Below are 12732 nucleotides of genomic sequence, written 5' to 3' on the forward strand. Positions count from 1 at the left end.
AAAATATCTGCAAAAGGTACATCTGATAAGGATTGTTATTCAAAACATACAAAGAACTCTTAATACTCAACAATAAGAAAATAAACAACCCAACTAAAAACGGGCCACAAGCCTTAACAGGCACCTCGCCACAGAACAGACCGGATGGCAAATGGGCAAATGAAAAGATGCTCCACACCGAAGCACAGACCGTGGTGTCATCCAGCTGCACGAACTCAACCAAGAGTAAAATCCACAGCGAACTGGAGCCTGGGGACTCTCTGGGGCTTGTGGTTTAAATTCTATTCACTGATGAGACTGTGGATTAGTTTCCCTCAACCATAAAAGGATGATTGAAAGCAGCGCATTACCTCATGGGCTTGTCGGGGGATTAAATGAGATAATCCATGTAAAGAGCTTGTAAACACTCTTGGTAAATGCCCCTAAGTGACTCATGTTACTGGCTTTGATTTCACAATGAAAATCATTTTTATGACGAAAGAGATCTTCAAGGTTATTAAGTCCAAGGACCCGAGTCCTCCTGAGTCAAGCCTCCTTTGTACACAGTCTGCTTCACAGAGGACCTGGAGCCCCGCATCCCTACGCTCAGCGTGGTTCCCGCTGCCTGCGCGGCCCTGACCAGCGCTGCGGGGGAGGGTGAGGGGACGGGCGGACGGAAGTACAGGCAGACAGGCAGAGCTCCTGCTGACGGCGGCTCCCCCTTCAGTCTGTGGGTGGTCAGAGGCACTGCAGGAGCCCAAAGGGGAGATGCAAGCACGCTGGCTTCGCGCTGGGCCTCCTCCAGCCTCGCTGTGGCCCTCAGGGCCGTCTGAGGAAGCGGACTGACCCCAGGGGGGCGCTGGGCTCTCAGGTCAGAGGGCCCTGGACAGCACTGCCCTGGGCGGAAGCGACCAGGCACCCGTCACAGCCAGTCTGGGTGACACACAGCTGACATCGCTGTCCTTGTCCCCGAGATCGCCTCTCTCCTGAGGATGAGCGGAGACGTCGGGAAGGTGTCTGATGCTTCGTGGGGGGGGGGGCAGGAGAGGGCGGCGTCCACATGGTCACCATGACTGATGCCCACTCGCCACAGGGCTGACTTCCCATGGAAGCTGCACTGCTGTGTAGCTGGGAGCAGGGGACCTGGCAGCTCGGCCGGGGGCCCGGCGGTGACATCTCAGAGGAGGTGGCGCTGGGGGTGCGGGTCTGTGTCGCCAGGACTGTGTGACTGGCTGGCAAAGAGCCCCTATTTTCAGTCACTACGGGGAACACTCCTTTGTTGGTGTGAACGTGTTAGAGGAAAACGGATTTTCTTTTAAAAACCCAAATACGACGTTTCTGAGGCAAAGAAACATCCACAGATATTCTGGAGCAGTTTCTCCCACTGAGACCTATTTACAGCACGAGTTTATGATAAAGAAAAGGCAACCGACAGAGGGATTGGGAGCCTTTGTTTTGCTAGCAAGCGTCCTCACCTTTGGCAGATAACCCGCATGTGATTCTAGAAACATCAGACAAACCCCTCAGAGAGCCTGTGAGGTCTGTGAGGTCGAGGCCGACCTTCAAACACGACATGTGAAAGACAGAGAAAGGCCCAGGGGTGGGAAGAGGCTGGGTCACCCGCGTCAGTGCCGCCTCTGCTGGTAGACGTGCCCTGAGAACCGTCCTGGGACCGAGCCAGCGGGTTAGATGACGCTGTGTAAAACTCGGAATCTCCCAGGTCCGGTGCCGGTGCTGAGGGTACAGCACAGCACACCCTCCTTTAGGAAAGACAGGCTCGCGGTTCACGAGCTGAGGGGGTGCATGTGTGCAGCCCAGGCGCCACGTCCGCGTGCACGCCCGCCATGCACCCGCGCACAGATCATGAAGGCTGCAGGGCGTCCCCGGCCAGTCGGCTCCCCTGCACCATCCCGGCAACTAAATCGCTTCAAAGCAGGTTTCAGGAAACGCACGACAGAGGGAAGTTTCCTCGCTGTCCTGGCAGGGTTCCTGGTGGGAAGCAAATGTCACTGAGAAATGATTTGTCCAACAGCATAAACTTAAGTGTTTTGGGGGGACCTAAAATTTGATTTTATTTGAATACAAGAGTAAAGTATTTGCTGATTTTTGAGAAAGTAGAAAATACAGCCAAACTGTTAAAGGGAACCCGCAGTAACGAGGCCACTGTTGGTCCTTCATCAGCACATTTCCTGGCTTGTGGCCTCTCCAGGCCCATGTCCAGCCGCTCGAATTCCCCAAACCACACCCATGAGACAGGTGGTGTCAACTTGACAATTGGTAGGTGAACCTTTCCAAAACTCTGTCTTCTTTTTTCTAGGTCTTTAAAAGAGATTGCGAGTACCCAGTAAAACAAATATTGCTAATTTCCATATTTTCTTCAGTTATCTCATAGGACCACAAACTTTTAGTCCTGAACTTGTACGTCACATGGAGAAACTGACTGGATTGTCCAGTGAATGTCCTGGTTGCCCCCAACCTGCCCCAGAAACGGTGCCTTCCCTCCCGTCCCCACCTTGAGGGCCTGGCTGGGACGGCCGGTGCGCCCAGCTTCGCCAACTGCCAGCTGCCTGGGCCCCAAATGTATGTTTCCCCAGGCAAGGCTGTCACGTACAAGCCCAATGAAGAGGGGGGCATCAGGGAGGTCAGACCGTCCCTCAGAGACCTGTTCCCGGCTGAGACCGGCCTGGGGCCCCCAGCCCTCTGCCGGGGCCCCAGCCCCGAGTCCTGCCTGATGCCCTAGCCCTGTGGACACGGCTGGTCCCCATGGTTGTCTTACAGAAACGGCCTGGTGTTCACAGTGGGGTGGGCTCGTGGCTCGGCCCCCTCACCCCTGCAAGGCTGGGGCTGCCTGCCTCGCAGGCACCCTGCGTTTCCTTCCCTGAAGACAGGTTGTTTCTCTGTATTTCCCTGGACACCTGTATTGCTTCCTACGCGCTCCTGAGCTTTTTCTCTATTATTCGCCCCTAATTTCTGTACCCTCATCTCCTTTCTTGTAGGAGAACCTCCCAGAGCCAGGCACCTACCCCGTTTCTGTAGATTTCCTGGCTAACCTCCTCTGCCTCACCCTGTTTCTCCTTTGGCCTTGGAAAGACTCACTCCTTTATCGGGCAAATGTTAAGCATCACGCTTACAGGTTCAGGTGAAACTGGCTAGTAATCGTGTCTGTCTCGTGAACCTTCGGATCACGCTTCTGCCGGCGGTCAGATCTCTGCCTGGACCGTCAGCGGGCGGCGTGGTGTGTAGCGCTGGTTACGGCTGCCGCCCAGCCCCGCTGGCACCGCTTCCCCGCCCTGACGCCCCAGGTCCTGCCCTGCCTGCCTCGCTGCTGCTGACCCAACCCGCCCCTGTTCAGTCACCATGGGGAGCACTCCTTTGTTGGCGGGGACGGGTCAGAGGAAAACGGATTTTCCCCATCGTTTGATGAGCGGTCCAGGAGAGAGTGTGGCCCTCACGTGCCCCTGAAAACCACGGCGCAGCTCCTTCCCGCCCTTTGATGCAAAATGAAGCGAAGCCACCGCCCTGGGTGCTTGTCCGGAAGCGGAACGCAATCGGCCACCGTACCGGAAGAGAGTGTGAGGCCCTCCTGCACCCCTGGGTGCTCTACTCCTGGTCCAGTCCCACCCTCCACCTCCCACAGGCTGCTCAGCATGTCCCTGCCCACCGTCCTCTGACATGGGGACATCGGGGGTCCTGCAGGGCCTGGGAGTGAGAGGTCGAGGGCGCCTGACATGGAAGGACTGAGCACGCCAGGGATGGGGACCCTTGGGGAGGTGACATTAGCGGTCAGTGGGAAAGAGTTACTGCAATGGTCTGAAAGCTGAGAAGAGACTGCAAAAATATTTTTAGGAATATGGCATAACATGGAAGAAATGTGTTCACTCGAAGCATGGGAAGGTTGAAATGCCAAACAGTTCTCTTGGCTAAATTTAGCAGAAGAGCTCTTTATTTAAGAACTATAGTAGCAAATATATAATGCAGGAGACGTATGGACTGCTTTGCCTGGTGTGTCCACCCAGCACAGGGTGCCTGCGTGTCACTGACGCTGCTGTCCTTCGGCAGGGCGGCGGGGCAGCAGGCCGGACGCAGAATCCTATGTGGTGACTGAGTCACGGGTGGTGGCCACAGAGGGGGTACAGCCCTGGGGTCCTTCTAGATTCATCTGGGAGACTCCCAATAACAGGGAAAAGGAGACCACTCTGGGCCCATGAGACTTGTCATGGGTGCTCATTTCTAGCACTTTTCATGTTTTGCCAACTCTCAGCATCCCTGGGAGATCAGAGAGGCGGGAACACTGGGCAGCGGGTGGGACACTGAGGCAGGGAGGCTGGCCAGGGAGCGCTCTGACCAGAAGCCTCCAGACAGCCGTCGGCGGAGGAAGGAAGTCAGGACACCAGGGTCCACCCGACGGGCTGCAGCACGAGCCACCGGGTCAGGAGAGCCCCCGGGTCTGGGGCATGATGGGTCAGGGGGCCTGGGGGGGCAGGTGACCAGGCAGACGACACCAGGTGGAACGACCGCCCGCCTGAGGCTGAGACCTTGATGCCAGAACAACCTCCTTGGCTCGGGAGACCCGTAGGCTCCCATGGTAAGGGTGGGGGCAGTGAGAGGGGCTCGTGGTCTCCGGCTGGCCTGCTCTCCCCGCAGGCTTCAGCAGGCTGGGACAAGGGAAAAGGGGGAGGGGAGCTGCCGGTGTGGCCCCCATGGGTCTGTGGTTGGCAGGGAGGTCCTGAAAGCCTCTTAATGAGATTAAACCCTTTATCCAAGGATTGAAAGAAGAAAGGCCTAAGACGAAGATGCGCACACCTGAGGCAGGTTTTGCTGGGAGAGGGACACAGACTGGGGAGACCCTGCTTTATGGAAAGCGGGATGCGGTGACAGGGCGTCCTGAGCCGAGCCTGGCTGGCGTCAGGGTTTCACTGCACCAGGACACGCAGGCCCGGGCCACCGCCACCCCGCCATGACTCTGCGGGCTTCCCTGGTCCAAACGAAGAGAGCTTCGCAATCACGGCTCCCGCGTCGTCCAAGGGGTCCTCTGGGGTCTTCAAACTCTTTTTTCCTTCACGGGACTGCCATTCCCGACTGCTTTGTCTCTCAATTCCCTCACTGTATGTGGCTTTTGTGGAAGCTAATTTTTTCCCTTGAATTTAATTAATTTTGAAACCAACAAAGGTTGCACACACGGCACCCAGGGCAGAGTTTGGCTGCATGAGCACAGGAAATCCAACTAAAATCGTAAAACTGGGAAGAAAGAGAGTGGCTGATGAGATGAACAGTGACATGGAAGCAGGAGTCCCCGTGGATCGAGGGGCCGCTCCCTCCCTCCACCCGGGGGAGGCCCGTCCCGGCCTCGCTCTGGGCAGCTCAGCGTGCTGCGGTTTTCATCTTCCAAGCGACTCCTTAAACAACCGAGAATTCGAAGCGTGAGAGCAGTGGAAGCTGCAATCAGGAAGAAAATTATTCATTTTGGTCTTGTGCCATTATTTTCTTCGCCTTCGCACATTAAAATATTTTGAGTTTCTAATCCATTAGCAGGGAATATGCATTCATGATAACTGCAGAATCTCTGAAATGTTTGAGAACAAAAATAGCTCTTCGCACCGGACAGAAAAGCATCAGGAAATCACAGGTGCTCTGTCCTCATGGGCTCCGAGCTGACATGGTTCCCACGACGATGGGCTCTCTGTAACCCGAGGACAGAGTAGGAACGTCGCGGTTCCCGGGAAATGTTTACTTGTGGAACAAGCACAGGCTCTGAATAAATGCTGCTGGCGAGGCCTCAGGACGCTGTGTTCTTCGCCCTGACGTGTGTCCTGAGGCCTCGGAGGTACGAATGCTGGGCTGGCTGCCGAGGTGGAAGGGAGATGTGGGTGATGGAAGGTGGCTGCTGGGACCCCACCCCATCCACCCCCTACAGAAGTCTGGACACTCTCCAGCCGCTGCCCCCGTCCCGCAGGGCCACCTGGGAGTCAGGCGGGATGTGACAGGGTCCCGGCCATCGTGGGGCTGTCATCACCCCTGGTCAGAGTTCAGGGTCTTCAGAACGGGGCCTGGGACGCTTTTCTCTATGGAAACAGCCCTGAAACTGGGGTTAAATTCTACACGATTTAAGGTCTTATTCTTAGACACCAATAAGACAGCTTCCTGGTTCGGACACATTTAAGTAGCTGAACAGCAGTTTCCTACGAGTCTGGAACCTGAGATCCCCTCACTGTCCCATGAAAACGTGCTCGGACCCTGATTCCACGAGTGGCCTCTGACCCGGCTGTGCACCCAGCCACCGGCAAGCGCGTGGGCAGTGGCATTTACGCCCATCCTCCAGGGAGCGGGAAGGGGAACGGCTGACAGCGGAGGAGGCTAAACGCTGCCCGAGCCTCGGGCCCAGCGTTGGAGGGGCTTCACCATTTGTGCTGCTGTCATGGGGGCCGCGTGAGACCTGCCTCTTGGCCACGCCCATGGGGAAAGGCTGGGCCTTCTCTGTGGGATCCCGTAGAACAAAAGGGATTCGTGCAGAATGCCCCAGGGGCACAAGTCCATGGGGGAGGGGGGGGACAATGGCTGGGAAGGGTCAGCACAGCCCTGGCCTCGCTGCCCGCCCAGGTGTGTCCCAGGCCCATTGCTGCTGCTTCCACCTGTGTAGGGAGAGCGGGGGGCCTGGGAGTGGCCTCTGAGGAGGGGGTCAAAGGGGCTGGCTCTAGTCAGAATGGCAGGGCCCTTGGCCACGTCACATCATTTCTCTAAACCTCAGTTTCTCCATCTGTAAAGTGGGTTGTCACCCAGACTAAATGAGATGAAGGGTGGGCAAATGGGGGGGCATCGGTCAACAAGCACAAACCTGCAGTGATAAGATGAACAGGTTCTGTGTCTCACCAAAAGCAAAGGGAGGGGCCTCCCTGGTGGCGCAGTGGTTAAGGATCCGCCTGCCAATGCAGGGGACACGGGTTCGATCCCCAGGAAGATCCCACATGCCGCGGAGCAACTAAGCCTGTGCGCCACAACTACTGAAGACCTCACACCTAGAGCCTGTGCTCCGCAACAAGAGAAGCCACCGCAATGAGAAGCCTGTGCACCGCAACGAAGAGTAGCCCCCGCTCGCCGCAACTAGAGAAAGCCCGTGCGCAGCAACGAAGACCCAACACAGCCAAAAATAAATAAATAAATAAATAAAATGTATATATTAAAAAAAAAAAGCAAAGGGAATCTGTGAGGCGATGGACTGGGGAATCATCTTATATTGTATACATGTGAGAACATCACATCGTGTACGTTAAATATATACCACGTCCATCAGTAAGAAGCACACGACGCAGGGCTCAGAGCTGCACCACCACGGTTACCCTCACTGACCACCGGTCACAGGTCACTTGTCATCCAGTTAGAGGGATACCGGCTAAAATACAAGGAACTTCCTTTCCTAGGGTTTACTAATTTGGTAGGAAAAGAATCGGCTTTAAATTGTAACTCTTAGTGAGGAGAGCAAAGAAAGCCCCTCGTTACCCAGGAAAAGTGATGGGACAGCCGCATCCCTGAGGGCCTCACTTGGGGGCAGGACCCAGGGACAGCGGAGGTGAGGTGGCACGGGCGGGGGGCAGGAGGCGGGCCTCGCCGCACAGACACGGCCTGCCTGCACCGCGTGGGCTCAGGCGTGGGGGGCAGGCACTCCCCAGGGCCTCACACCCGTCGTCAGGGAGCAGGTCTGAAACAGCCCGGCTCCTGGCTCCCAAGGCCCTAACCCGTCCACACGGGGTCACAGGGCGAGCGATGGGGTTCAAGGGGAGACACTGACCTGGCTTTCTGGTGGCAAACAAAACAGACCCCACCACGGGCACGGCCGGGTGCGGGTGCCGGGCTGAGGGTGCTCGCCGCTTAAAGGACCGCGTTCCCGGAGAAAGGCTCTCCTCACACTACGCCTGCCCCTCGCTGAGTCCCCACCACGGCCTGACAGAGGCACCAGCGGCCAGCCGAGCCTGGGCAGCCCACACCAGCGACACGGGCTCTAAGTCTGCAGAGATGCTCCAAGTTTGGTTCCCTCCCTGCTGCCGGCTCAGAGCTAAGAAAACAACCGCATGGCTTCTCGACAGCCCACGGGTGGCAACATCTTAAAGGGAACAAAGAAACCCTCACGGCAGAAGGGACACTGGCTAAGCTCAGTTCGGCAGGTAGAGCCACTCTCGGCGTCATCTTCCAGATACACCACAGCAGGTGGAGAAAACCAGCCCTTCCCAGCTCCAAAATTACGGAACCAGCGCATAATTCCAAAGGCCGGGCGGCTGAACTGAAACCAGGGACCTGGCGGGATTTGGCCAGAAGTGGAAGAACACCTGAGTTAGGCTTGGAGCAGCAAATGGTCACGGTTTACCAGGCACCTCGGAAAAACAACCAGAAAGGGAGGCCCACGCAGCCCTTACCTTGCTCTCATCCTCGGGGTCATTGTAGCCGCACGCATCCATGAAATCCGGGAATGTCTCTGACCACCCGTCACTGGTGCAATTCTTGCTTATGTTTCCTGGAAGGTAAAGGCCAGGTGTCTGATCTGCGCGTCAGGACTGGCCTGGGTGGCCAGGGCCCCCGCCTGCACCTACGCCGGCTTGAGAGGCTCCCTCTCCCTCGGGGCCGGCGAGGGGCCCGGGCCTGAACCCAGGGCAGCTGCTGCTCAGGGTGCGTCCCCCTCCTTGGCCTCCTCACCCACGAAGCCTGGGCAGCGGCCCCTGCAGCCCCGGGGCCTCGGCGGCTGGAGGGAGTGGATTCTGCGCCAAAGCACGGGCGCGGTGTCGGGGGCGGTTATGACGGGATAGAGGTGCCCGTGTGCTCTATTCACTACGGATCGGGGCGGAAGCCAACAGGCTGTTCTGTCCAATGAGAGGCGTCGTAGGCAGACCCTGGCCGCTCTGCCCTGCTCTGCCCTGCGCTTTCCCGCTCCCCTGGGCCAGTCCTCACCTCACTGCCCCGAGGCACAGTGACCAGAGCAGCCAGGGCAGGCACCACTGGTCACCGTGGTTGCAGCAAAGACCGTGGACGTCAGATTTGCGTGGCGTGAGATAAAGGCAGCTTTGACTTTACAACCCCACTGTTTGCTCCTAAGAACCTAACTTCACGTCAGACTCAGCAATGCAGGGTCCCCTGCACAGGAAGAGGCGTCTTTAGCAGATGACACACAGGGTGGTGAGGGGAAGGGGATGGACCTGCTGGGTGGGCTTTGGGAGCTCAGACCCAGGCTGGTGCGGCAACTTTGGCCCTGCTGTCTCTGCTTCCTGCTGGGACCACAGGCCCAGGGCTTTCAGAATAGCAAACGTTTCCTCACACCATCTCTTTTTATTTGCACACTTGGTGGCATCACTGTTCCCATTTTATAGATGGAAAAGTGAGGCTCTGAGGGTCAGTAACAACTGAGTTTTGTGATTAAAAATCCCTCATTTCTTCTACCCCAGGGCAGCCCACTTGTTCACCTGCTCTGACTGATGAATCAGGTGGGATGAAGAGCACAGTGGGTCCACACTGGGGAGGAGATAAGATAAGCATAAGCCACTCTGCTCCCCGTGGGGAGAGAGGCCGGGGGAGTCCAGACCCCAATCCACTGGAGAGGAAGTGGGTTGGGTCGGTCTCAGCAAAATCCCTGGAAAACATCACCTGGGCTCGCCCGGCCCAGCCTCACTCCAACACCGCCATCCCCTGGGTTCTCTGATTCCAGACCTGAAACCTCCTGCTCCAGCTCCCGGGGGGCCTGAGGGCAGCTCGGGCACAGGGACTGCAGCGCTGTGGGCAAGACAGAGCCCTGAAAGGGGCAAGGTTGCTGAGGTCTGGCTTCCCTGCCCCACCTCACAGAAGGGAGACTGAGGCCCACAGAAGAGAATGACCTGCCCGTCAGAGTCGGGAACAAGAAAGAACAAGAATAACAGTGGTGTTGGCAGCGTAGGGCCCACCGGCTCCTCCCGGCTCTTCCGTACTTAACTCATGCAATCCTGACAGCTATGAGAGGAGGCCCCTTGATGATCCCATTTTATAGATGAGAAACCTGAGGCTTAAAGAAGCTGGGTCACCCACCCAAAGCTACACAGATTACAAGCGAGGTGCCCGTTTCAGACCTGGGCAGTCAGCTCCTCACCTGCACAGCACACCTGCTACCTACCTGCTCTTGGGACCTGTACCCTAAGCTCTGTGCAAGGGCAAGGAGTGGGTGCTGAGCTGGCCATTCCTCACTTATTATATGGCAAACACTAAAGAAGACATTTAAATAAACCTCATCCTATGAAGTCGAGATTCGCCCACAGGGTTGTCATCTTGCCTGGCTTCACACTCCTCAGTGAAACCTTAGGCAAAAGTGGAAGGTGGGCTTCCAGGAAATGCCTGAGACGGTAAAGTAAAGAGAGGGGCTGGGGAGGTGAGACAGGGGTCATGGAGGTGATGGAGGGGTCAGGGAGGTGAGAGAGGGGTCAGAGAGGTGAGAGAGGGGTCAGGGAGGTGAGAGAGGGGTCAGGGAGGTGAGATGAGAGAGGGGCAGGGAGGTGAGATGAGAGAGGGGTCAGGGAGGTGAGATGAGAGAGGGGCAGGGAGGTGAGGGACGGGTCATGGAGGTGAGAGAGGGGTCAGGGGAGAAAGATGGACAAAGGGGTGAGAGCGGGGCCAACGAGCTCAGGGAGAAGGGTGTGGGAGGTGAGGGAGAGGGGTCGGGGGGTGAGGGAAGGATCTGGGGGATGAGGGAGAGGGCAGGGAAGTGAGGGGAGGCATGGAGGTGAGAGAGGGACCTGAGAACAAAAGTGGGGCACAGCTTAGGACTCAGAAGTCTGGTCACCTGTTGTGAGGACCCCCGCAATCTCCATGCCTCTCCCCACCGTGGCCCCAGTTTAGCTGCAGTGTTGGGGCCTCAGCACGGCAGTGTAGGTAGCCCCACCCCAGCTCCCTAAAGCTGATTGCACACTCCTGTCCTCGGTCCTTAAGTGCATGTTTGAGTGTGACTGTCCTGAAAAGGCCACAGTCACACGTCTGGCCCTGAGCACGGCCACCTGGGCTCAGACCCTGTCAGGAGGGTCCTGGCTTGGACCGAGGCAGGGGTGATGGGAAGGCTCCAGGTTGCGGCCGGTCCACCGGATGTGCTCCCATCGTGGGCCGTTTCAGGCTCCGAGTCAGGGGCGGGCCAGGGCCCTCGCAGCCCTCTGGGGACTGGCCAGGTGGCTTCTGGAGAGGAGGGGGGGCAGAACTCAGAACTGGGCTGCCTGGCCGAGGGCACGGGCTCCTGGCCGTGTCGTTATTGGACGCAGAGCATAGGCGCCTTCTCCCCAGCTGAGAGAACACTAATACTTGAAGGCATCCATGATGCCCTAAGGTTCCAATTCGTCAGAATAAATCTCCGAGTCCTGGAACCTGGCCCTCCTCCACCTGGTGGTTTGATACTGTCCCTTGCAAAGACCTGCTCTCGGAACTCTGCCCAGCCCCCCGGCTCTCCCCTCCCACAGAGGTAGAGTCTCCCACCCGCCTGTTCACATCCCCTGTCCTAGCCCGGCTCAGGGGGACCTCACGTGGGGCCCAGGGCTCACCCGCATGGGGACAGCAGAGCAACGTGCTGGTTGCCATGACAACATGCACCGATACGTGGAGAGACCCCCAATTTCCCACCCACAACTTCTTATAAAAAACAGGTCTATTTCTCAGACATCTGGGTTTCTAGGGCCTGTGTGCAGAGCAAGCCCGGAAGGAGGGGGCGGCCCATCCCGGTCGGCCAGCACCTTCTGAGGCCGGAAGCTCCGCGACTGCAGGTGTTCAGGTGACAGGGGGCCGGGTCAAGGGCGGGGCTGAGAACCCAGAGAGTCGGTCCAGGAAAGGAGATGATTCCCGTGAAGGAGAAAGTGCGTTCCCGGCGGGAAGGGACACCCTGGAGGACGCTCTCTGAGGGTTACGGGTGCCCACGTGCGGCAGGTGTTTCTATTCTCTCCCTGCCTGGTGCTACGGCCCCTCGTCTGCGCTGGGCACCTGTGTGTCTGGCTCCTGCTCAGGGTCTCCTGTCTGTCCCACCGTGTGTGCTGTAGGGTGGACGACCCGGCAGGAAGCCTTCTGTGCTCCCAGCCCCTAAGGCCAGCTCAGCACAGCTGTTCCCTGACTCACTGGGCCAAGGAAACCCACGCCCTGCTTCTTGTGCCTTCATGGAGAAGCCGGCCCCCCATATGCACCCCCCCGCAAGGCTCAGAAACAACACAGACGACAGTACCTGGTTTGCTATAAAAATTGCTGAACAGTTTTGGGCAGGGCACCGTGACGGTCTCGCCGACATCCGCGGGGAGCCAGCACGTGATGTTGTCCCAGACGCCGCTGCAGGCTGGAGGGGAGACGGGGGTGAGCAAGGCCCTCTGCCCACCACAGGGGCAGCACCCTCAGGCCACGCGTGGGGTGCCCAGGGTGGTGGGACCGGATCTGCTCAGAAGCTTCTCAAATAGAAAGTCTGTTAATTAGGTAATTATCTTGCAAATTATTTTTCTGTGAAACTCGCACCACTATATTATTGAGAATATACACGGCATGGGTTCACTGTAATCAGCTTTGGAGGAATAAGCAGATCTGCGGTAGAATGTTTCTGAGGAACCCAGCATGCACTGCGCACTTTTGAATTGCAGTAGAATCATTACTTTTTCCTGCTGAAGTGCTTCCCCCCCACCCCCCATGTGATAAAATGGGCAACACTGGGTATTGTGTAAGTCTTAGAGGTAAGGGTCCCCTAGATGCACATACACTTGTGTGTTTATGGATTCTGACTTCAAGGACAATTTG

General features: G+C 57.4%; 1 protein-coding gene across 2 annotated transcripts in view; it reads right to left on the minus strand.

Annotated features, from left to right (window-relative positions):
• VIPR2 (vasoactive intestinal peptide receptor 2) overlaps positions 1-12732 on the minus strand; it is a 69470-nt gene that overhangs the window by 32230 nt on the left and 24508 nt on the right. For both annotated transcript variants that reach the window (XM_061199013.1, XM_061199014.1), the window contains 2 exons: positions 12176-12283; positions 8385-8482 (listed from right to left, as the gene is read on the minus strand). In XM_061199013.1, the coding sequence (XP_061054996.1) occupies positions 8385-8482; positions 12176-12283 (206 nt within the window). The remainder of the gene's footprint in view (positions 1-8384; positions 8483-12175; positions 12284-12732) is intronic.

The sequence above is a fragment of the Eubalaena glacialis genome, chromosome 8, assembly GCF_028564815.1.
Source record: "Eubalaena glacialis isolate mEubGla1 chromosome 8, mEubGla1.1.hap2.+ XY, whole genome shotgun sequence".
Lineage (NCBI taxonomy): Eukaryota > Metazoa > Chordata > Mammalia > Artiodactyla > Balaenidae > Eubalaena > Eubalaena glacialis.